Below are 26,442 nucleotides of genomic sequence, written 5' to 3' on the forward strand. Positions count from 1 at the left end.
AGTAGCCCATTCACGCAAATTAAAGACTGCAATTTAAGTGTCTTTTGTATTTGTTACTATTGTGATTTTGCTTGATGAAAAGGAAGTGTTTTATAAAAAACAAACTCTCCTTTTAAGCAGTGATACAGGATAAATTGCACCTGTTTCTAACTTCCTAGTGATTTATTTGCCTAGTGGTCAGTAGGCCTGAAAGCAGCTTTCTGCTGTTGGGAAGTAGTGGGTTTTGCACTTTAATGCACATGTGTGATAGGCCAGTCTCTCACCTTGCTGAGAAAATAGACCTTTTTGTTGGGGATATAAACTGGCTTACTAAATGCCTTATAACTCCCTGAAGCCACCTATAGAAGCACTAGTGAGTCACCATAAAAAAATACCTTAACTCCAAAGATATTCTTTCATGAGCAAGGCAGGTTATGGGAACCAATCCTTAAAATCATCTGTAAGGTGTAAGCCCCAAGGGTATTGTCCAAAGAATGGATGTTTCTCTTCTTCCTGAGAATTCAGAAGTGAAATATTGTCCTTGAACTGCTCATACTACTCAAGAAGCAATGCTCAGCTACTACAGTGCTAGATACCAGAATAAGCTTTTATGGCCATCTCTCTATGAATCTATCAGCTCAGCTTTATCTTCTTAGTGCAAGACTGGGACTGCTGGTAAGTGCCTTTGTTTTCCTCAGGCCTCCTTGATTAATTAATTTATTTTCAGGAGCACCTGATTTCAACATGTCATCTCATTCCAAACACAGCAGATCACATTCTTATGTGTACATGGCTGTCCCAGCTCATTGCTCCCACCTCAAAACACCACTACAGTCATTCCCTGTGAAGTTTTTGCATTATTTAAAGTGTATTATATTTTTAAGCATATGTAACTCATCTGCTATCTTGACATGTTGCTAGTGTGTTGGTGGGCTGTTACTTGCTTTGTCCAGGTGACAGTTTTGTATCAGTGGGAACTAGGACATCTTTCAATTATACTTCTCACCAGTACAACTATTCCTGTCATTCCATCCAGAATGCTCTATTTGCATGGACAGACATTTGAGGCAGTAACATCATCCTACTCCCAGTGGGAGCTTTACAGTTGACTTCAATAAGAGCTGAGTTAGGCCAATACTAACTGGTTTTGAAAATCCCATCCTTCACCTTGGTGCTTAAATAGAAGTTTCAGACAACCCACCCCACACTTTCTTCTTTAGTTGAGGCCCAGTCCTGAAACCTCTAGACCAATTTTTCCTGAGTGCCCTCAACTCCCACTGGCTGAGGAGCTCAGCCAATTGGGTGGGCCCTTTGCAGCAAAGGTAGGATCACTGGTATTAGTGACATCATCATGGAAATTGTAACAGCACTGCCTATCTGGTCTGGCTTTGTGCTAACCTCTACCTCCTTTTCTCCTCCCACACTCTGAATCACCCAACCTCCCAGTCTGATTTGGTTGCTGCAGTCACCTGCTACAATTACTGGGCCCTGTGACTATGTTACAAGAAAGAAAACTCCAAAATAAGCACAAAACAAGCTGGTCACAGCCCCTTCTTCCTCAGAGTCTCTCTTCTCAGCCCCATGCCACTCCTTGGTTCCTTGAACCACTCACTACTCTTTATCTATCAGCAACTCCCACTGCTTCCTCTGCGGAGTCTTTCTTTCCCCCATCACTCTTCACAGGCTTCTTTTATCTACACTCTGATTTAGCTACATGGCCTGCCTGTTATGTGATTTTGCTCAGTTTCTCCACCTGAGGAGGTAAGCTAAGTCTCCCACAGGTGAGGCTGAACCTATTTCCCTTTCAAGGTCCAGTTACCCTGTGAGAGAAATGAACAATAAAGATCCACTGTTTATTTCTTGTAAAAGTACCATGGCCTGTTTCAGACTGCCAGAAGCAGGAAAAGTGAGATGCATCAGGGAAATACCAAGTCCTTTTGCTTAAGGCAAATGTAACATTGTCTTAAAGGCACCACCTTTCACCTCAGCAGACACCAGCAGGCCTTACAAACTACATATATGTAGCACCACTAAAATGCAGCAGCCTCTGGATTACAGGGATGGCAACCAAAGGGCACACAGAACCAGCCTGGGATAAGAGAACTTCACCAATGAGTTTTGAGCAAACCCCAGCTCTTATGGAAGTGCCATAGGATCTTTAATGTCATGAAGAGAAGACCTAGGCCTAGATCCTCCAGACCACCACGGAAAGCACAGCGAAGTTCAGGAGGGAGATACAAAAGTAACCATTTCTACGGCACCATATAAACACATAACAACAGGTATGTGATTCCCAGCTCAGGGAGACATACTTATGCTAGCTCTCATTGAGCCAGCGTGCTCAAAACAGGCGATAGCTGCGGCAGTGCACTAGCTTGATGAGAGCTAGTGTGAACATGTCTCCTCAAGCTGGAAATCACACCCCCCAGCTTGAAACATACCCATACCGAGACATTCCCTGCTCTGAAGAGTTTACTATAATAACCGTCAACTCCTAGAGTACCAATAGGATTTGATGGTATCCAGCACCTTGGAGGAGTTATCCAGCCTCCTGCAAGCTTGACACCTCCATCCTCACCGAGTCAAAATCCCAAATGACATCAGAGGATATTTTGCTTGAGTAAGAATGTCAGGATTTGGTCCCCCTCATTTGACCCATCTAGCATACATCCAGCTTCCGTAGGTAAGAGGCTTTTTTGTGCAAATGGGACAATGGTATTCAAACCCCAGCATAGACTTCACAAAGCAAAAACACTAGTTTGAAGGTCAGTCATCAACATACTGTATTTATATACCTATTGTCAAAACTGATGGAGCAGAAAAGAGCTTTAATAGAATATTTAGTCAGTTAATTAAATTTGGCGTGTTAATGGGTTTTTTTCTGTAACACCGTGGCACTGTTTCTATGAAAAGCAATGAAAAAAGGGTTCTATTTTAAAGTGCTAATAGCTTTCGTCTTTCAAAAAGAAACATATGTTTAATGAATAAATATGTTATAAAAAGAGGCGTGCACGCGTGTGTTGGAGGGGGGTATTCTGTTTGTTCTCACTTAAAGAGCTCAATAATGGCAATTGCCAAAGACGTGTAGCCTCTATTGTCAGGCCAAAATAAAAATCATCTTGGTCATTCACTTCCAGGTGCAATTGCTATTTTTTAAAATAAATTCTCTGCTGCTAAAAATCTGAGTTGAAAATAAATTAAAACAAGGTATTTGGGACACTAGATAGTCACTTGCATATTGTGGAGACATATAAGAATCTGAACAGAATAGAATACAGTACCCAGGCACTTGGCTAGCACAGCAAGAGTTGCAGCATGTAGAAATTTGAATACAATAGAGTACAGTATACAGCCACTCAATATGGTGAGGGGTATGGTGCAAGAACCTGAATAGAATACACTATATAGGACATACCACAGTGGTGGGCACCGTATAAGAACCTGAACAGAGTAGTATACTGCTCACTGGCACTCAAACACCACAGTGATGAGTGTAACACAAAAACATGAATAGGACAGAATACGGTATAGAGAGGTTTCAATACTACACTGAGTGGCATGATAGCAGAACTTGACTAGAATAGAATATGCCATGGAACAAACACACCGCACAATAGATAAGCTTATCTATTTCCACATATGCAAATGTGACTGCAAAGGTATCATGGACTCGTTCATGAAATTAAGCTGCCACTTCCTGACTGCAGGAAATAAAAATGTGAAACCCTTAATGGTGCCTGCAAGGTTTCTTAGGAATTTTGATATTTTTTTCCTAAAATATCACATTTCCTGTGCAGCATTTGACAAAGACTGAAACAAAGTGGTACGCAGAATCAGATTCTGTAGCGTTTACTGACTTCCCCAGGGCTCTGTCTTTTCAAGGTTCTTCTAGTCCAGTATCAGGGTCACATTCTCTCCCAAAAGCCATGGGAATTTTGGATGGCTTACATGCCTGGTTGACCACTCAGTCAGAACCTTATCTGTCCTGGGAAAGGTGCACCAAGGCAGAGTTCTCCACCTGTTCTTCCGCTCAGTTACATGCCTTGCCTTACTGGGGTAAACTGTGGCTCAAAGGAGGAGATTGCTCTATCTTTGTGCTACGGGAGGAGCTCCCAAAGAGTGCATGCTGCAACGGGCAGTCTGTCATCCAGGAAGTTAATGTGGCGTATGTATTCCCCCTCCATACCCTGTCAGCTCCTCTGGGACAGATGGCTTTACCCTGCCCCTTTTGGGCAGCTTAGCACCACCGATGGCACTGGGCAGGCTCAGTGCCTGCACTCCCGCTCCAGATTGTGGCTGGCCTCTGCTGTAAGTGGGGAAGGCTCCTTTCACCCACTTCTCAGCTTGTGCAGAACCAGACACATTCTGGCCTCCCACTGCTGACTGATATTTTTGATCAGCTTCTTCCCCATGAATGTATGTAGCAGATCCCGATTAGCAATAGTCACTGATCACGAGTGGGAGGAAGGAGATAAGAATCTGCACAAATATAGAGCAGTCTCTGGCTTCCTCCTCCTCTTCTTCTACAGCTGTGATACAATGAGGAAAATGTTCCATCATTAAAACCTCTCGTTCTTGGGGAGGCCTTCCCCTCCCACCCTCCTCTCAATACAATTTTTATTAATGTATCTTCCCATTGAGATTTTATCCTTCCCTACGCTGTAAGGTGCTGAGATCTCAAGAGGGAAAACATGAAATCTCGAGCTGTCAATCTGTGAGAAAAGTGAAGAGAGATTACATTTCTCTGGGCTTAGGCCTTGTCAACATGAGGAAAATGCACCAGTCTAACTAAAGGGGTGATTTGAAACCAATAGTTAAACTGGTGCAAAAGTCTGAGTAGACACTCTTATTTGGTTTAAAGCAGGCCCATTGCAGTTTAGCTTAAATTGCTTAAGAATAGATTTAAGCTAAACTGAAATAAACCACTCCAAAATGAGAATAAGAGGCTCCAACCAGGGCTTTGCACCAGTTTAACTAACTTGGTTTAAAAATGATTTAAATTAAATTGGTGCAACTGTCCCATGTAGACAAGACCCGTGTCTTAAAAATGACTAATATATTTTTAAGTCTAGTTTGGTACACAGTTGTGTTCTTAGTTTCAGCATGTAATTAACCAGTTTGCCAGTCGATCAATAAATACATAACAGTGATGAATACTCACACAAATTAGGTATGCTACATTTTAGTGCCTGGTCTAATAACCAGAGAAGTCAATGGGGGTCTGCCCATTATTTTCGATGGGCTTTGGATCAGGTCTTTTAGTGTGTGCAGCTGCATGCCTGAAAGACAGTCCACTGGCTACTTATTCAAAGTCTACAATGTTCCTTCTACTAACATTTGGTGGTCACTGTTATGCTTTCACTAACCCGAGCACTACAAAAATGATGTGATCTGGTAAAAGAGAAAGAACAGGGCATGTGTTAGGAAAAAGTGACTATGGCAACAATCATAGAAGCAAAAGAAAAAAATGAGACAGAGGAAAAAGACAAGAGAAGATGGAGAGGCTCAGGAAAAAAAAGGAGGAATGAGGAAAAGAGGATAAGCTTAGTGATACAGAGCAGAGGAAGGGAAGGAAGAGAGGGGAAAATAATAGAAAAAAGACATTATAGAAGACAAGCATAGAGAGGAGGTATAACCAGAGCAGAAACTAAACACAGCAACAGACAATATCTCATATCACACAAAGCAAACATCAGCCAGAAGCCCAGCAAACAAGAACTTTCCTGCATCAAGCCTGATCTCAGAGCCTCAGTAAGAAGCCCTGCCTCCATCTCCTATGTCTATGTCTCTAGCAGCCCTTCACCTGAACACTTGTTCAAGGGAAGCTGGAGTTAACCCCTTGTATAGCAAGAACTAGATAGGGCAGTGTTATTCTCCATTCAATGCTTGTATGCTTCACATGGGCAATTTGCATTAGAAATAATGGAATCAATTTCCCCTTTTTTCCCTGCATCCACCAATGGAAGTAAAAGATGTTGGGTAAAATTTTCCAAAGCCCCTAAATGACTTAGAAGACTAAGGGCTAATGGGATATAAGCCCCTACATAGCTTAGGTGCTTTTGAACATCCCACTAGGCGCATGCCTGAATCTTTAGGTGCCCAAATGCTTTTGAGAACCTGGCCATAAGTTCAATTTTCAAAAGTGACTTAGGCACTTAGAAGCCCTAAGTAACACTGAAGTCAACATGACACAGGTGCCTAAGTAGAGCTGGGCAATATTTTTTCCCAGCAAATAGTATATTCACCGAAAAATGCACGTTTCAGTCAAACAAAGCTATTTGTGAATTTGGATCAAATTCAGTGAATAGTTTCAGCCAAATAAAATGGGGAAAAAACAAAATTCTGAAAAAGTCAAAAATGTTTCCTTTTAACATTTTCAAAATGAAATATTTCGACTTTTCATTTTGAAATGACATTTTGTTTCTAAAATTAGCTATATTTGGGCTTGGAAAGATTCGTTTTTTATCTGTAAATGTCTGCAAGGGTTAATTTCACTGTCCACACACAAACAAAAAAAGATATTTCCATTGATAATAATCAAAATTTCCAGATAGGCAAAATAACAAAAATGCTGCTTGAGAACTCCTTAGAATTTGATTTAAGGATCTTTACATTGTATATTTTGACGTGATGTTGACAATTTGTATTTTAAATGGTTAAACTTTTTAAATCTGAACTTTTACAGCCTTTAATGAATTATCTGACCTTCCCTCTATTTGACCATCCCATAATTTCCAGCAACTGTGAAAATTTAAATGAATAAAAATAAATATTGATATCATACATGGAAATTATAAAAAAGTTAAAACTTAATTCTGCCAAACCTAGTATATGTAATTTTTAAAAAATAGAAAAAGGGTAAAAAACCCACCCCCAAATGAAACAAAATGTTTCATTTGGACCAAAATCAATTTTTTTTCCAGTTTTTCATTTCACAAAAAAAAAAAAAACCCTGTCATTTCAGGTCTATCCGAAACAAACAAACAAACAAAAAATTCAGATTTTTCGGTTCAACCACCAAAAGAAAAATCAATTATTCACCCAGCTCTACTCCTTCATGCCTGTCTTTTTTGAAAAAGGGACAAAGGCTTCTAAGTCACTTTGGCACTTTTGAAATATTTACTTGCTATATGTTTTCATTTTCTTCAGCGGCACATCTACGAATGGGGCACATTCATGCAGAATATGTACTCTGTGTTGCCGTTGCTAGGCATGGAGCCTTTATTCACGTCATTTACAAGAAAGGGACAAGGGTCTCTTTGCACAATATCAACTCCTATGTACATGTAAGCCACCCAGAACTGGGGATGATACAAATTCTATCACATTCCCACATAGGTGGACCATGGTGCTATTAAAGAGGTGACACATCTAGGCCCAATCATAGAATATCAGGGCTGGAAGGGACCTTAGGCAGTCATCTAGTTCAACCCCCTGCTCAAAGCAGGACCTAATCCCCAACTAAATCATCCCAGCCAGGGCTTTGTCAAGCCTGACCTTAAAAACCTCTAAGGAAGGAGATTCCACCACCTCCCTAGGTAACCCAATCCAGTGCTTCACCACTCTCCTAGTGAAAAAGTTTTCACTAGATATGCCATGGCATGGTGTACCCCGATTTCTGGCTTGTGCTGTGTCCTGGATATCTTTTATCTTTATGACTGACCTTTCTGAAGATAAAGCTTTGCACTGGGAGACCCGTGGAGAGCCAGGAGACAATGTCAAGGGTGCCTTATGAATGCCGAGAGAAACTTAGATGAGCTGGCCCCTGAAGAATCTCTGGAGAGCTGTGGCAGCCTGGATGCACAACAGAAAAGATTATTTTGCTGCATCTTTGCAGCCTTTCCCTGAGAGGCTGTCAAATATTGTTGGGTTTTTTGTTTTGTTTTATTTTTGAACATAGATCCTTTAGTCTTTACTGGCACCAATGAGAGTTTTGCCTGAGACATGACTACAAGATCAGGATTTTAAATACATTACCTCCTTCTGCTAACATCTAAAAAGTTCCCTGATAAGCAAGCATGTTTGCCTCAATTCCCTTTTTAGGATAAGGTTTGACCTCTTCATGTATCTTTAATTGTACTATTGATATTCTTCAGTTTATGTACAAAGAATGAAAATAAAAGGAATAACTGGTGCAATCAGTGAATGTGAACATATAAACCCAATGTGCTGCTCATCAGCCTTCCATGTCAGTTCATTATAGCAACCACCGTGCCGTAACCCCTCTCCCGTAGACACAAGACAGCGTTATCAAATAGACAAGAGACCACTTGCTCTTTTAATCAGTTTGAATAAGCTTGTAAAATACACAGCAAAAAATGTTAATGATTCCACTGTTGTGATGGGAAATAAGACAGAGGCAGGGTAGGAAGCACCTGCAGGAAAGAAAAGGACCATCTTCAACAGGTATATTGGGAGGATTCGAATACAGAAACTGTTAGTTGCTGTTCGCCTTCTCGCACAGCAGCAAGTTCTTAGTGCAGCTTGGAATCCGAAAGTGCAAAGACACCATTGGCAGTAAAATGCCAGCATTGCACAGAACAAGCCAAGTTCACCCCTTTTTCCAAAGGAATTATTATAGTAACTCTAGAGGGTTTTCTGAAATTGTCTGACCATAGGTCTCCTTCTCAGTGGCATGATGTGAAAAGCTGGAGTCTCTTCATTGTGATCTAAAAGAAAATTATTATTAAAGGAAAAAAAAGAAACCTGGATGGTTTGTCAGTAAAATGAATCCAATTCAGTGCAGAACACTGTGGCTGGCATTTTCAATGGTGTCTAAAGGAGTTAGGTTCCCAACTTCCATTGAATTTTAATGGGAGTTGGCACTCAGTTCCATTAGTCTCCTTTGGAAATCACAGCCAGTAGCACTATCTCTGGTATGTATGGTATGATGATGTTAGACATCAAACAGAGACAATATTTAAGTGTAATACTTATATTGCCACTAATTAAGGGTTGGATAAACAATAAGAACACATAGGGGACATGTTCCTAAATTGGCATCAATGGAACTATGCCAGTCTACAATACCCAAGGATCAGGCCCATGAAGAATAAATATTTTATGGCAAGAAAACTAGAAATAAACTGATTAATGCCTGGGATAAAGAAAGAGAAGAAAACTGAGTCAATTCCCTTATTATTTACTGTTCTCTGAGGCCTGGTCTACACTAGGACTTTAATTCGAATTTAGCAGCATTAATTCGAATTAACTGCGCACCCGTCCACACCATGAAGCCATTTAATTCGACATAGAGGGCTCTTTAGTTTGAATTCTGTACTCCTCCCCGACGAGGGGAGCAGCGCTAAATTCGACATGGCTATGTCGAATTAGGCTAGGTGTGGATGCAAATCGAACTTAGTAGCTCTGGAAGTATCCCACAGTGCACCACTCTGTTGACGCTCTGGACAGCAGTCCAAGCTTGGATGCTCTGACCAGCCACACAGGAAACGACCCGGGAAAATTTGAATTCCTTTTCCTGTCTGGGCACTTTGAATCTCATGTCCTGGTTGGACATTGGGGCGAGCTCAGCAGCACAGGCAACGATGCAGAGCTCTCCAGCAGAGGAGTCCAGGCAATCCCAGAATAGAAAGAGGTCCCCAGCATGGACTGACCGGGAAGTCTTGGATCTGATTGGTGTGTGGGGCGATCAGTCTGTGCTTTCGGAGCTGCGCTCCAACAAACGGAATGCGAAGACCTACGAGAAGGTCTCCAAAGCCATGACAGACAGAGGATACAGCCGGGATGCAATGCAGTGCCACGTGAAAGTCAAGGAGCTGAGACAAGGCTACCATAAAATCAAAGCGGCAAACGGACGCTCCGGAGCCCAGCCCCAGACATGCCGCTTCTACGAGGCACTGCATGCCATTCTCGGTGGGTCTGCCACCACTGCCCCACCAGTGTGCGTGGACTCTGACGAAGGGATAGTGTCGACGGCCAGTTCCTCGTCGATGTTCGCAGATGGGGAAGATGAGGAAGGAGATGAGGAGGGGGAGGCAGTCGACAGCGCTTCCAACGCTGATTTCCCTGACAGCCAGGATCTCTTCATCACCCTCACTGAGATCCCCTACCAACCCTCCGCAGCCGTTACCACGGACCCTGAATCAGGAGAAGGATCAGTGGGTAAGTGCTTTAAACATGTTAACATTTATTTCTTAAAAGAACAGGAAAACAGACTAGGTGAACAGAAGGTCTATATACAGGGGAATAGAACTGGCATCTTCCGCGGAGATCTCCAGGAAGCTCTCCTGGAGGTAGTTGAAAAGCCTATGGAGGAGGTTCCTGGGGAGAGCTGGCTTATTGGGTGCTCCGAGGTAGCACACTTTTCCGCGCCACACTCTCAGCTGGTACTCCGGGACCAGTGCCTTGACGAGCATCGCAGCATAGGGCTCTGGCTTGTGCTGGCTTTCATTCAGCATGCGCTCTCTCTCTCTCTGTGACACCCTCCTCAGGGTGATCTCGCGCGCAGACTCCTGCATGTAAGTAGAGTAATTTGTGTACTATTAGTATTGGTAGTGCTTCACTGTTCCTTAGAACAACAAGAAGCGTCACTTTAGAGCCACATGCTGGAGGCTACAGAGTGGCAGCATACAGGGATCTTTTCCAAGGGAAAACCGCGAGGGGGTGGAACAGGGGCAGAGTTTATGCTTTCAGGATTGCCTGCAGCAAGAGGACAGAGCTGGACATTGACTTTTAAGCAGCCAAAAGCCTTTGGCTTACCATGCCTGGCTGCTCCACGGATTCAGCTTTCCTGCCCCGCTTGTCTGGTCTGCAGTGCAATACCCCAGGCAATGAAAGCGAATGCAGAGAAATCGAACTTTCCCTGAGTGAGTGCGCATGAGATAGGTGCCGTCCATGGTCTGGTTCACAGACAATGAGTAGACTATGTTTCATTTTTGAGAAAATGTATCTTTGTAAGCAATTCACTCCCTTTTCCCCATCACACAGCTGCAACAGTATCCCGACCTGCTCAACCATGCCCCTCACAGAGGCTGGCGCAGATTAGGCAGAGTAAGAAAAGGACACGGGACGAGATGTTTGCTGAATTTATGGGCTGCTCCAGAGCAGAGGCGGACCAGCAGAGCCAGTGGAGGGAGAACCTCACACAGCAGCAGCGCTCACACAGCGAATGGGAGGACAGATGGCGTCAGGAGGACCAGCAGGCGACTCAAACGCTGCTTGGACTAATGAGGGAGCAAACGGACACGCTCAGGCGCCTTGTCGATGTTCTGCAGGACCGCAGGCAGGAGGACAGAGCCCCCCTGCACTGTGTCTGCAACCGCCCTCCCCCGCCACACACTCCAATACCCACCTCACCCAGAATAACAAGAAGGAGGGGCACCAAGGGCCGTGAAAACTGTCACTGCACCACAGCGGACTGCTAAATTACCCAAAAGTTCACAGTCCCTAGATTTTGAAAAGTTCTCACCTTTACTGTGTTGTCGAGTATTAAAAGTAGTTTGCTGTTAATTACTGTTTCTGTCATGTTTATTTGCTGAAGACTTTCTGTGAAGGGGGGAGAGGGGTTTGGTAATTGCATAGGACATTCACCATGAACAGGGTACAGACATGGGGGCAGGATCAACAGCAGGTTACTCACTGAGTGCAGTCACTAGGCACCCTGGTCAGTCTGTGAGGTGTTTTTAATGTTCTGTTCATAGGCGGCAGGTGCCCTGCTCCAGGTATACTTTGAGGTGAGTCTCTCCCCTGGCCCTGCCTGGATCGGGCCCTGGCCCACGCGGGTCTCCCCCCGCCCTGTCAATTCCCTGCCTGGAGCAGGTCCCAGCGCCCCCTGCAACCCCTCCCCCGGCGTGTCGTTTCCCCCCCCCCCCCCGCGCTGCGTCCCTACCTGACAGTAGAGTGGCTACCGGCAGAAATGCTGTCTGCTGCCCCAGGGTCCTAGCGCCTGCCATCCACAAATGGCAAGGCAGGTTGCCCTCACCCTGCCCTTCTACCGTAGCCCTGAGCCTCTACAATGCCCCAAACCCTCAGCCCCAACCCCAGCACGCAACCCCCTACGCCTCCTCCCCCTTCCCACACACCCCTCACCCCTTCCTACGCCCCCACCCCCAGCCCAGAGGCTGCACCCAAACTCCGTCCCAAAGCCTACACCCCTCACCCCTTCCTGCACACCCACCTGTAACCGTCCTCCCCCAGAGACCGCTGTAGGAGCAGTAGCCTATCATTCCTAGAGTCTAGAAGCAGTCTCTACATCACTGCACACCCTACCCACCACAGTCCGCATCCCTGTTTCAACCCTTTAACGCGATATCATTATTAAAGAAAAGGTTTTTAAATAACAATGCTCCATTAACTTTATTTTTACACGTGTGTTGGAAGGGGGCAAACAGGGTGAACGGGGTATGAAACTGCAGAGGAGAGTCAACAGTAACTGGGTAAAGAAACAGGGGCAGGTTCAGCTTCTCTGTAAAGCAACTGGACAGTCATAGGTTACCCTGCTCTCCGAGGAACCTAGCTTTCAAAGCCTCTCGGATGCACAGCGCTTCCCGCTGTGCTCTTCTAATGGCACGGGTGTCTGGCTGAGCGTAATCAGCAGCCAGGCGATTTGCCTCAACCTCCCATCCCGCCATAAAGGTCTCCCCCTTGCTCTCACAGAGATTGTGGAGCACACAGCAAGCTGCAATAACAATGGGGATATTGTTTTCGCTGAGATCCGAGCGAGTCAGTAAGCTCCGCCATCTCCCCTTCAGACGTCCGAAAGCACACTCCACCACCATTCTGCACTTGCTCAGCCGGTAGTTGAAGAGTTCCTTCTCACTGTCCAAGGCGCCTGTATAGGGCTTCATGAGCCAGGGCATTAGCGGGTAGGCTGGGTCCCCGAGGATCACTGTAGGCATCTGCACATCCCCAACAGTTATTTTGTGGTCTGGGAAGAAAATACCTGCCTGGAGGCGTTTAAACAGACCAGAGTTCCTGAACACAAGCGCGTCATGAACCTTGCCCGGCCACCCGACGTTGATGTTGGTAAAGCGTCCCCTATGGTCCACCAGTGCTTGCAGCACCATTGAAAAGTAGCCCTTTCGGTTAATGTACTGGCTGGCCTGGTGGTCCAGTCCCAGGATAGGGATGTGAGTCCCATCTATAGCCCCACCATAGTTTGGGAATCCCATCGCGGCGAAGCCAGCTATGACGACCTGGACGTTTCCCAGGGTCACTACCTTCGAGAGCAGGAGTTCAACGATTGCGTTGGCTACTTGCATCACAGCAACCCCCACGGTAGATTTGCCCACGCCAAAGTGGTTCGCTACTGACCAGTAGCTGTCTGGCGTGGCAAGTTTCCAGAGGGCTATGGCCACTCGCTTCTGCACAGTCAGGGCTGCTCGCATCCGGGTGTCCTTGCGCTTCAGGGCAGGGGACAGCAAGTCACACAGTTCAAGGAAAGTGCCCTTACGCATCCTGAAGTTTAGCAGCCACTGTGATTCATCCCAGACCTGCAGCACTATGCAGTCCCACCAGTCCGTGCTTGTTTCCCGGGCCCAGAATCGCCGTCCCATAGCATGAACATGACCCAGTGCCACCATGATCTCCACGGCGCGGCGTACCGTGCTTTCTGAGAGGTCTGTGCCAGTCTGAGATTTCATGTCCTCACCGCGCTGCCGTTGCCTCCTCACCCGATTTCTCAGCATCTGACTGTTGAAGAGGTGTACGATAAGGTGCGAGGAGTTGACAACGGCCATAAGTGCAGCGATGATCGCAGCGGGCTCCATGATCGCAGTGGAGTGCTGTGGCGTCCGCGCTGTCACTTATAACAGGAAAAGTGCGCGAACTGATTTCCCGCCGGCGGGAGTGACGGTTGAATGCTGACAGTTACCAAGGACCACCCTCGACACAGTTTTCCCCCCAGCAGGCATTGGGGGCTATACCCAGAATTCCAATGGGCAGCGGGGAGTGCGGGGACTGTGGGATAGCTTCCCACAGTGCACCGCTTCCAAAGTCGACGCTTGCCCCGTTAATGTGGACTCACAAAGTCGAATTAGTGTCCTTAGTGTGGATACACAAATTCGACTTCGTAAGGTCGATTCCACAAATTCGACTTAAGTTGATTTGAAATAGTCTTGTAGTGTAGACATACCCTGAAAGGGGCTGTGCATAGAAAGGAGGGGGTACTTCATAATCTCTCCAACTCTTTTCACCAGTATACCACAGGGGAGGCTCTCATTCCCACACAGGAGCCTAAGATTCATGCACTAACCACTGTGTCACCACTTCTGCTTCAAAATCTTGACAAATGCACAATGTTCACTGTTGGTGTGTCATCCTCATGTTACAAACATTAAGCTTGCCAACAGGAGTTATTCCTCTTGAGTCCTGATGCTCATTTTTGTTCTCATTAGAACTTCCACTAGTATCACATGGTATGCTATGGATGCTGCTCCTTCATGACTGGTTTTTACAAAAAAAAAAAAAAAAGAAGATGATGATGGTGAAGTGCAAATCTTGCATTAAAACAGGTTGATTTTCTTCTTCATGGCAAAAAAGTTTTTTCCATGGTTCTATTTGACTTCCATATGCAAACATATGGTTAGCCAAACTCCACTGATACGTTACTATGCAAACACATTTCACAAGCATGAACCTGTCTTTTTGAATGGCACATTCATTACAAATGCTGACTCTTGTTTACAATTGCCATAATGAAATCATGGAATGTGCATGTAATGAAAGCTCATTTTTAAATGAACAGTCCCTGTATTTGTATTCATCAAACTACAGAGTAATAAAAATGATTTTCCTTCCTCTTTGCTCCACCAAGCTGCAAGCATTCTTTCCAAAGTGTGTTTTGCTATATTTTATTTCTGAAACAGAAATAGTGTAAGGACATAGGGCCAGATTGACAAATCCTTACTCACTGTACGCTGTTACTCATCCAAGAAATTCCGCTACGGTTAATAGGACTATCTGTGTGACCCCTTACTCCCATTGGTGATCACAATCTGGTCCACAGTGAGTAGAAAAATTAATTAGGACAAACAGAATCCACATATGGGGCACTTCTCTTCTTAATTCAGGATAAAAAATTAACTTATGTCAAGTAAAAATGGAGGGGGAAACAAAGCCTCATATGAACAGAAGGGTTTTCATGAAATTAAGACTTATTTTCATTTAACTATTCCTTATGCAGTTTTATGAGCCCCAAACCCGCAACATTATGCTGGTGCAAAAAAGGAGAAAGTGAAATTGACTGGAACATAAAAATGAAACGGGCCAGTTTCATTTTATAGTCCAAGCTAAAAAAAATGCAAAAAGTAAACATACATCATAAATGGCTCAAAGGACTGGATAATTGATTTTTTAAAAATCTTTTTGTTTTAATAATCGAAGGTACTATAAGTAAGAAAGGAAAGCAGGAATATTTATTTTTAAATATGTGAGTTTTGTATAGGCAATGGTCCAAACTCATCCCTGGTGCAATTCAATTGATTTCAGTGTAGTTAACCAGACATGAATTTACACAGTGCTTTTTAAGTATTATTTTGTTTGTTATAGGAGTTGAGTAGTGAGCAGAACTGTGTATACCACTCTCTGAAATTAACACAAAATAATCTAAGGATGTTTAGAACATACAACACCAAACCCTACAACCTTACTCAGCAAAACCAACAAAGATGCCAACATTTAGACTGCAAGTTCTTTAAAGCAGTGACTGCCATTTGCTATACATTTGTATGGGACCTAGCACAATGGGGCCTCCACCTATTTGACGCTTCTAGGTGCTACCACAATATAAATGTTGAACAGTAATAATGTGAGGTTTTAGTGCCTAGACTTCCATTGGCTTCAAAAGGGCTTTGGATCAGGTCTTTACTGCACAAAGGCTGCAAAGCGCAGGCCTTAGCATGGTGATGTGAATTGACATTATGAGATACTTCCTTCCTGCCCTCAAATGAACACTGAATACACTGATCTTCAACTGGCCAAGCTGTCACCTGATCCCAGTTTTCAGCAGAGAATGTGAGGACCCATCAGACATATCTGCATGAGAAATTATCTTCTTCTTGCTCAGGATTCTTATTTAAAAAAAGAGAGGTCAGCACCTCTTGCAAAAGATCACCTCTGAAATGAGATAAGCAGAATGTGGGTAGAATAATCCACTTACCTAACCAGCTTGTTCTCATAAGGGGAATTATTTTTCCCGCCAAACGTCTTCCAGTATAGTATTTCATCACCCCCTTTTCCAGAAGCTTCATTTTCAACATGGAGTTACGTTCAGATTGCATATTCACATAGGTTGAAAGTACTTTTGTACCATAAAAACAGCCATGGATTACTGAATACAAGGTAGCTCTGCCTACAGAGTACTATAAAAAGCTGATTAAATGAATTACAAAAGCATATTTATGATGCAACAGGAAGGCAAATATATCAGATTTCCAGCAAATAAAATCAACCTTCTATTTAATACTTTAAAAAAAAAAGATTTACTACACTAAGGGCCTGATTCAAAGCCCACTGACTTCAGTGGGCTCTCATCCTGCAAGGTGCTAAACACGTCTGATGAGACACTGAGCACCCTCAGCTCCCATTGACTCCAATGCCACTTGAGAAATGCCAAACAACTAAACGACCGGGTCCTAAGTCATTTAATAACTGTTCAGAACAGTTAACAAGTAAGACAAACAGTCTAAAAACCCACTGGATGCCCAGAAGTTCATTTAGGCTGGGATTTTCAAAGGAGGCCAGAGAATTATACATGCAGATCCCATCCAATTTCAATGGGATCTGGGTGCCTAAATCCCTTATGCGCCTTTGAAAATCCCAGTATTAATATGAAAGATGAACAGACACTTCCTGAAATCTGGGACCAGTCACAGATTGATGATCTGTTAATGAATATTGTCCTTTAGTGGAAAAAAAAGCAACAAGGGCTCTTTCTGTGTTAACTGGGCTTTGGAAGACGTGTACAACCTGCATTCATTTTCTTCCCTTTCCTGTCTACCTGTCTCCTTTATTCCACAGTAAAATTAGGACAAATTCTCAAAAAGAATATTGTCGAAATTTTTTCCCTCCAGTATTGTAGTGTCATAGTGATGCAATGAACCATTAACCTCTGTACTTACCATCTGACATGCAGTGAGTGCCTTTAGTCACATGGTAAACGCTTGCAAAATCTCCTCCAGGACTCGTCTGATGGGCACACGGCCCTCTGAGATGATAGTTTATGTCCTTATGAGGTTTACACTCTAGAATCCTAAAAGAAAAAAAATTAAAGTCTAAGTCTTTCAGGCATAAGTGGGATTTATTACATTATCAGGCATGAAAAGAAATATTATGGGGTGATAAATGGAATTTACCGACCTGTAACTGGAGGTTCTTTGAGATATGTAGTCCCTATCTGTATTCCACATGTGCCTGAAACCAGAATTTTCTAGCAAGTAGAGTCTGTTGGTCCACACCTATAGAGTTGTTCCCCTCATGCTTCAAAGCATGGGTGTAAAGTGTGGCATTGACCAACAGCTCTCCAGTTCCTCCTCTTACCATGAATCAGAGAGGATCCAGAAGAGATGGGAACCAAGGTAGGTAGTAGAATACAGTTAGGGACCACACATCTCAAAGACCCTCTAGTTAAAAGTAAGTAACCTCTATTTCTTCTTCGAATGCTGGTCCCTGTGTGTGTGCCACATGTGGGTGACTAGTAAAGGGTATTCAAACAGGAGAGGGGCGTGAGGTGCAGTTGGTATAGAACTATGCAATGCTGCTGTCCCAACAGCTGCATCTGCAGAAGAGGCCTGGGCTAAGGCATAATGCTTGGTGAAGGTATGACTGGAGCTCCAATATAGGAACTTCTTGAAGTAAAGCTACTGAGGTTGCCTGTGCTCTAGTGGAATGTGCCCTCAGCACATCTGGGAAAAGCAGACACGCCAACTGATAACAAAAGGTGATACAGCCGGAGATCCACTTAGAGAGCCTCTGAGCAGATCACGTTTGTGCTGCAATTGCTCTGCTATAGCAACAAATATTGTAGGCATTTTCCTAATTGGTTTAGTTTTTTGCAGGTAGAACGCTAATGCTCATCTGACGTCCAGAGGATGAAGTTTCCTGTCGTCATTGGAACCATGAGGTTAAGGGAAAAATATCGTTAAATAAACAGACTGATCTATGTGAAACTCAGAAATTACCTTAGGGATGAATTTTGAGTGGAGGTAAAGGAAAACCTTCTCCTTATGAAATCTGATGTATAGCGGGTTGGCCATGAGTACTCCCAGTTCACTAACTAGTCAGAAGACTAAAAACGCTAGAAACTATATACAATTATATTTAAAGGTATGAAGACAGTGCAAAGACACTTTTGGACACAGAGGATTCTGACTCTGGCCAGGCATCAGTAAGAAGAACTATAGAGGCGCCTGCCCTTATACCCTTGGTTCGAAGCATGAGAGCAACAACTGAGCAGGAGCAGACCAACAGATGCTATTTGCTAGAAATCTCTGGTCTCAAGTGTATGGAACACCTGCGTACCCACATGTGGAATATGCACAGGTAACAACAGCCGTGATGACAGTGCAGCATGGGCTTCAGTGCGGATAGTACAAGCCCAGCATGGACCCTGGGTATGAATTTGGCTCAGTAGCCTACTCTGAAGCCCACACTGCTCTGTTTTCACTGCTGTTGCTACCCATGCTAGCTGGACTGGGGCTAGCTCTGGTAGGCTAGTCCATACACGGCTTTTCCTGAGCAGACATTCCCACAGTAGCAGGAAATCAGAAAGATATGCCAAGCTGCTATTGTTATGTGCCTGTAAGTATGAGACGACTATTAAAATCAGAACGGAATTTTAAAGGCAGCCAGTGATTTTAAAAAACAGGGGCACAATGTCTTAAAACTCTTCTGTATGTACTTAACCATACTCATGTGAGTAGTTCTAACTACACATAGGAGAAAAGTTATTCATGGGCATAAGTGTTTGCAGGGTCAGGCTCCAAGTTAGACAAAAATTCAGCCTACTTTCTATTGTTGTATTAGAAGCCTCTGAGGATAAGTCACAGAGAACTGATTATTAAGGAATTGCAAGACTCAAGCATAGTGACAGCCAAATACTAAACTGTTTAGAGTACTTCACAGAAGCAGAACTACCTTCACCCAGTGCACTGTATTAGTACAAATTCATATTTTAAGATCTGAGCTGGGAGCTTCAACTCAGGCCAGGTCTATACCAAAAAGTTAGGTCAACCAGCAATGTTGCCCAGGGGTGTGAAAAATCCACAACCTTGAGTGACATAGTTAAACTGATCTGACCCCTGGCATAGGCAGCGGTAGGTAAATGGAAGAATTCTTCTATTGACCTAGATCAGATGTGGGAAAACTACAGCCCGCCCGCGGGGCCATCCTGCCCAGCCCCTGAGCTCCCGACTGGGGAGCCTAGTCCCTGGCCCCTCCCCTGCTGTCCCCCCTCTACCGCAGCCACACCACTGTGTGGGCCGCACTCTGGCCCACTGCTCCCGCTGGGCAGCATGGGGAGTACAGCTGGCTCCAGCCAGGTGTCACGGCTGTGAGCTCTTGCTGCTGGTGGGGAGCGCGGGGGTTGGGTAAGGGAGCGGGGGTCCTGGGGGGCAGTCAGGGAGGAGGGGGTGGTTGGATGGGGCGGAGGGTCAGGGGGGCGGTCAGGGGATGGCGAACAGGGAGGGTTGGGAGTGGGAGTCCCAGGGGGCCTGTCAGGGGGCTGGAATGTGGATAGGGGTCGAGAGGGCACTCAGGGGACAGGGAGCAGGGGATGTTGGATAAGGGGGTGGGATCCCGGGAGGCAGTTAGGGGCAGGGGGTCCTGGGAGGGGGTGATCAGGGGATGAGAAGCAGAGGGTGGTTGGATAGGGGGTGGGAGTCTTGGGGGAGGGCTGTCAGGGGACGGGGGTGTGGATAGGGGTCAGGGCAGTCAGGGGACAGAGAGCAGGGGGGTTGGATGGGGGCAGGGGTCCTGGGAGGGGGCAGTCAGGGGACAAGGAGCAGGGGGGTTGGATGGGTTGGGGGTTCTGAGTGAGGCAATCAGGGGGCGGGAAGTGGGAGGGGGAAGATAGGGGACGGGGGCCAGGCTTTTAGGGGAGGCACAGCCTTCCCTCCATACAGTTCAGCAACCCCGATGTGGCCCTCAGGCCAAAAAGTTTCCCCACCCCTGACCTAGATACTGCCTCTTGGGGACACTGATTAACTACAGCAACAGGAGAACCCCTCCCATCACTGTAATGAGTATCTACAATGAAGTGCTACAGTGCTGCAGCTGCAGAGGTTTAAGTGTAGACATAGGTCCAGTCTCTACCTATCCACATACACAATTGTACATGCAGCCATCTGCACACATGCTCTGGCCCTGCAGGAGTAGCTGAGAGATACTAACACCTGCAGGCACTGCTACATAGATTTTTAATACAAATCTAGCAAAGAGTAAACATTTCACAAAGTGAGAAGGCAGCGGAGAATTAGAAATTGCTACTCTTCTTCTTTCCTTTGCTGGAAAAAACAGAGAAATCTTCATTTCTGGAAGACAGTCATTGCACAGGCAACTTATGGAAACAGCCCTGTGGGGCTTATAATACATATCACCATCACCATCACCACTACTATGGCACAAGATGCTGCTGGGGAAATATTCTCCCACTTTTCCTTCGAAGCCCTGAATCAGCAAAGCACTTAAACACATGGTAAGTCCTACTGAAGTAAATGGGTTATAAGTGTGCGGTCAGGTGTGTTAGTGGATAGGAACTGTGCAGCAGGATCTCTCTAAACCACGCATCAGACCCCTTCTCTGCCTCAGTTTTCCCTTCGTGTCAGTCATTCACCAGCTCCCAATGCTGTCAGGTCCTTGCAATTATTTAGCACTCCAGTTAAGTCCAAAAGTCCACCCCTTCCAGGGGTTTAAGTCCAATATAAACTCCAAACCAAACTTTCTACCCCAGGATCCTCTACAGGGTACAACCCTCCCTCTGAAGGTCTGTCCTCTTTCAGCTTGTCTTCAGCCACGCTGGGATCTATTCAGTTCCTTCTCCGGGGTTACTCCACCACCTCATGGTGTCAGGGCTGCCGGGGGCAAGGGGGCAATTTGCCCCAGGCCCTGCAGGGGCCCCACGAGCCCTGGCCCAGCAGCAGTCTGGGTCTTTGGCGGCATTTTGGCAGCGGGGGGCCCTTCAGTGCTTCCAAAGACGCAGAGCAACTGAAGGGCCCCCCGCCACCGAAATGCCACAGAAGACCCGGACCACCGCCAGGTGAGTACAAGTGCCGCAGCTCCCCCACTTTGCCCCAGGCCCCCTGAATCCTCTGGGCAGCCCTGCACGGTGTGGCAATATATAGGGAATCCACCTACACACTCTACTATGGGTTCCCAGCCCTGTCTGCCATGCAGCCTAAATTTCCCTCTCTTTCCCTCCAAGGGCCTCTATACACTCCATGCCTGGCTTCCTCACTGGCGCTTTCTTGACTGGCCCCAGGGGAGCTGGAACATTTTTTATAGTGTGGTGTTGATGATGGAAACCGTGTATTTGGTGTTTGTTATTACTACTTCAAGCCAGGGTGTGCGGCAGCACCCTCAGGTTCCAGTACCACTGACTGACCCAGACATTCTTGATGGAGTATTGACTACGAGGTCTGCTCTTCCTAGAGTCTCTCTCAGATCTGCCCTCCTTTTGACCACAGACTACTCTTTTATCCCAGGAGGCCTGGTTTTTAGTCACATGCGCCCCATCATATGACCTTATGGTCAAAATATGGTGGAAAATGTTCGTGAAAAATTTTGTCCAAATTTCAGATTTTTGAAAAATTTTGACCAGATCAAACTATCTATCTATCTAAGAGGCATTATTATCTAGTGGCTAGGGCACAGGACTGGGACACAGGATACCTGGGTTCCATTCCTGGCTCTGCCACAGACCTGTGGTACTGCTTTGGGCAAGTCACTTCACCTCTCTGGGTCCCCGTTGCCCCATTTGCCTTGCCTATCTAAACTATCTCTTTGGGCAAGGACTGTCTCTTACTATGGGCCTGTACAGATTCTAGCACAATGGGGCCCTGATCTTGGTTTGGGCCTGTGGGTGCTACTGTAATTCAAATAACTGTAACCACGTATGGGTATTTATTAAGAGCAATTTCTTTGGCACTAGGCCCAGTAGTGTCTGAATGCATATTTTGTCACATATATGCATATCTGAGCAAGAATTAGATGGAATTAATTTCCTTGATACAAGTTTGTTAGTTTTTTTTGATCACACATATTTTATCAAGGAAACAAAATCAAACTCAAATCATATGGCTTACGTGTGAAAATTTCCCTTTTCCAGCAACACCTCTGACAGAAAAAAAAAAGTTCATTCAGTAGTTAGTAATATACTCAAATGCTAAGCGTGATGCTCAAATCTTTCCTGAGGAACATTTATAGCAACCACTTTAGGTACTGCTGTCACTCAGGATGGGCATCCCTATTGGCTATCTGTTTTAAAAACTTTAAAAATTATGACCAATATTGTTTTCCAGGCACAGAGATAAACATCCTGCTCAGTGAGCTGAACTCTCATCTAAAAAAAAAACCCCAAAACAAAACACTCAGAATAAAAAGCATTTGGTATGTGTCTGGTGCACATATGTGGCAGCATAGCATATTCCCTGCCTACACTGAAAGTGTGGGAGCACTTAGTCATCTAATGCGCATATTTGATTGGCACAATCCCTTTGCTTTCTCACATGGTGAGAAAGATGATCACCAATTTATTGTATTTTTACATCTTCATTACGTACTCAGTCAGTCAGAGTGGTTAAGGTGGCTGTAACTACACTCAGGTTAAGGTGGCTGTAACTACACATTGGTGGAAGCTGGACTGGTCTACAGTAAGGTCCCAGTTCAAGAAAGTACTTAAATGTGTGCTTAAATCCATCCTCTTTCCAGGGTAGCACTTAGACACATGCTTAACTTTAAGCATACACCGAAATCTCATTGACTTCAATTGGATTTAAGCATCTACTTAAGGGTGTCACAAATAGGGATATTTTCCTGTACTGGAGCCTAATTTAAATTCTGATCCAAAGCCCGTTTAAGTCAATGGGAATCCTTCCAGTACGTTTGGTGGGTTTGGGCTCAGGCCCTCAGTTTGTTTGCTTTGAATACCCTGCTCTCAGTTTTGTACAAAGCTACAGTGGCTGAATGTAGTGCTTGAAGTAAAACTATAGATTCACTGTAGATTTAGGTCCCAAGAATGCAACAGAATCCATATGGGTTGACAGACGTCTGTGCCTTTGCAGAGTCCCATTGAAGTCACTACGTATCAGACACATAACATGTCCTTTTTAAAGTCAATGGGGTCCCATACTTTGGTACAATGGAAGGGATGGCATAATGGGCCGTGCATAAATAAAATTTGATGTGGCATCCCAACTAGGGTTACCAATTTTGTTTGGAGGTATTCCCGGAGGTTTCATCACATGACAGAATTAAAGATTAATCTTTAGGCCTGGAGATTCCAAGACAATCTTGGAGGGTTGGCATCCCTAATCTCAACAGGCTTAACACAGCCTTCATTCTTCCCATTTATATAAACTAAGTACCTTAATGTTTTAATGCACGTGTGACCTTTTCAGATGAGACTTTAAAACAGTAAGGTACTCTCGGCTTTGTATGAACATATGCTTCTGGACCATATTTCATAAAGTTTAGGGGCTAGGCCAAAAGATTCCTTTTGCTTGTTATCATTTTGATGTCATCTAGTTATTGGCTGTGCCCGGAAGGCCTTATACTCAACTCAAAGGCATTTCTGTCTGTCTGTAATGGAGTAACTTTTCGAACACTGCATCTGATCAATTCTAAGATTTCAGGAAATGTTCTAGGCAACTGACTTGACGAAAACTGAAAAACTAAGGGGAAATGGGGGACACATAAAGTCCCTGCCACCTCTTTATCACACTAGAGATGTAAATAGCAGTTTAAAAAAGTAACCATGTAACCGATTAAAATTTTATCGGTTACACGGTAAAACATTTAACCGGGGAACTATGGGTGTGGGAGGGTTCTGTAGCACCCCCACATTTTATGCAGGGCCCCACTGCTGGCCCCCTTGGCTGGGGTCCCAGCTGCCAGCAGCAATGGCCAGGGTCCCATGCTGCACCTGGGACTCTGCTACCAGCCGCACACCCAGGGTCCCTCTGGGCTGCCGTCCCGGGCGGCAGTGGAGTCCTGGGCTCCAGCTAGCAGCAGAGTTTAATCGTTAACTGAAACCAATAAGACTGATGCTTATCGGTTAATCAGTTAAACTGTTACATCCCTATATCACACAACAGCCTTAAGCACCTCTGCCTTTGTCTATAGAGTAGGGCAGTGGTCCTCAAACTTTGTACCTCGCACCCTCCCTCACCTCTGTCTGTGCCTCCCCCTGAACTGGGAGCAGGACCACGGCTCCAGGAGAAGGGTTGTGGACCGGGGAAAGGGGGCTGAGGCTGGGGCCACAGCTGGGAGCAGCCAGGGGCCAGCAGCCAGGGCCCTGAGTGCAGGGGCAGCAGTCAAGGCCAGGAGCAGAGCTGGGCCCCAGCTGCGCCCCCCCTGAACATTCCTCCGCACTCCCCTAGGGGGGCACGTCCCACAGTTTGGGGACCTCTGGACTAGGGGCTCACACACTTCAAAACCTGTGTAGGCCAAGTTCATTGCACATACTGGGGCTTCCTGCATCCCTCCATTCCTGCTGCCCCCACAAGTTCCCTGTGTGCCACCCCTCTTTTTCAGGACTCCCTGCAACTCCCCCCAATCACCCGCCTTCCAGGACTTCTGTATGTCTCCCAGTCCACTTCCTCTCATATTCCCCATTCTGTGTGCCTCCATTCTCCCCGCGTGACAGAGTGCAGGTTGCAAACAGGTGAGCTGGCACGCTTATCACTTTGGGCCAGTCTCCACTGAGAACTTACACTGGCATAACTACATTTCTTAGTGGTGTAAGAAATCTACATCCCTGAGAGATGTAGCTATGTCGACCTAACCCTTGGTGTAGACTGTGCTGGGAGGTGGATCACCTAAACCGACAGGCACTGAAGCGCTACAGCTGTAGTGGTATTGGTGGAGGGAACTCAAATCAATGGCACGGTGAATGCACAGTTTCTTTGGGGCAAGACAGGAGCAAAGATGTGCCCTGTTACAGCCCCAAACACCAGCGGATATGTGTGCACTCCCATCCAATTTCCCTCATGCCCTCTGTGCCTCCCTTCCCCCATGCTACATTTCCCCACCCCCCCCGCCCAACCATGGGTTCTGTGTGCCTCCACTATTCTTGCCCCAGAGCAGAGGCTCTGTGTGAATCCCCATACCCCATTACCTCTCCCCGCCCCGGTCAGGGGCTCTGTCTGCCCCCATGCCCTCCTTCTCCCCCCACCACTGGCTTTGTGTGCCTCCCTTTTCCCCATGCCAGGATCCCCCAGAGAACCTCATCCAGGGGGCAGGGAGAATGGGGGACCCTGGTGCTTGCAAAAAGACCACCCTACACAAGCTCGGAGTGTGCACCGCCTGCATAGGTATTATTTGTATGGTAAAAGGGCCCAGAGGCCCATTGTACAAACACACAACAAAATGTCAGTGCCCATCCTGAAGAGTTTATAGTCTGAGTGTAAAATGTGAGACAGCATGTGTAGAAAACAGACAGGGGGAGGACAAGGTTATGGTGAGATGACTGGTCAGCAGGCTGTGTGCTGGCTGCTGTTCTCCACACACAGCTGCTGGCATTTCAGCTGTGCTCTATGTATATAATCTAAACAAGTACGTTGGATTCCACCACAATATGTCCTATACTATAATTGTAAAATACTGAGGGCCAGTTTGTTTGCAGCCCTTGCATGGGAATGCCGGATTGGAGGAGCGTCCAAGAAGCCTTCTTGCCAGCGTGCTGTGCAAGAGCTACACACAATAGCAACCCCTATGCTACCTGCATTCTAAGGAGTACAGGGGACTGCTCACCCCTGTTCCTCCTTGGGCACAGAGGAGAAGGCAGAGCCATGAATGGAGCAGACTGCTTTCCCCTATTTACCTCCCCCCGCCACACACACATATTGCAAGGAGCAGAGGGAGGAAGACAGAGTACCCAAGCCACAATCTCTCCATTGTAGCTCCACACCTATAATGTGATTTGCAATCGAGCCCTTACTATCTGGTACAAATGAGGCTGATCTTTGAATCTTCAAGACTCTTTTAACATCATATGACTGAGACTGATTTTCTTTTCAATTGCTCACCAGAAGTTGCTTGTTTTGTGCCTTTAAGATTTTCCTTCTCTGGGCATGTGAATGCTCCGTGTGTGTCCCCTGGGGCCACTGATAATGGGTGTGCAGTGGAATCAGCAGGAGAGGAAATAAGGGGAGCCCTAACAGGGCCTAAGCTATGGAAGCAACAGAGTAAACACAGCAAGGGTACATCTTCACTAGTCTGTTGCACCTCCCATTAATTGACTGCCTAAGCGTTAACTGACTGCCTAATAACTTGAGGTAGTTAACACATTTG

At 45.6% G+C, this 26,442-nt stretch overlaps 1 protein-coding gene across 1 annotated transcript in view; it reads right to left on the minus strand.

The window, feature by feature from the left end:
- The window catches only part of IGSF22 (immunoglobulin superfamily member 22), a 210,452-nt gene that overhangs the window by 139,184 nt on the left and 44,826 nt on the right, over positions 1-26,442 (minus strand). Inside the window, 1 exon segment of the mRNA XM_045012353.1 lies at positions 17,058-17,188. Within this exon segment, the coding sequence (XP_044868288.1) occupies positions 17,058-17,067 (10 nt within the window). The 5' untranslated portion in view covers positions 17,068-17,188.

The sequence above is a fragment of the Mauremys mutica genome, chromosome 4 (assembly GCF_020497125.1).
Source record: "Mauremys mutica isolate MM-2020 ecotype Southern chromosome 4, ASM2049712v1, whole genome shotgun sequence".
Classification (NCBI taxonomy): Eukaryota; Metazoa; Chordata; order Testudines; family Geoemydidae; genus Mauremys; species Mauremys mutica.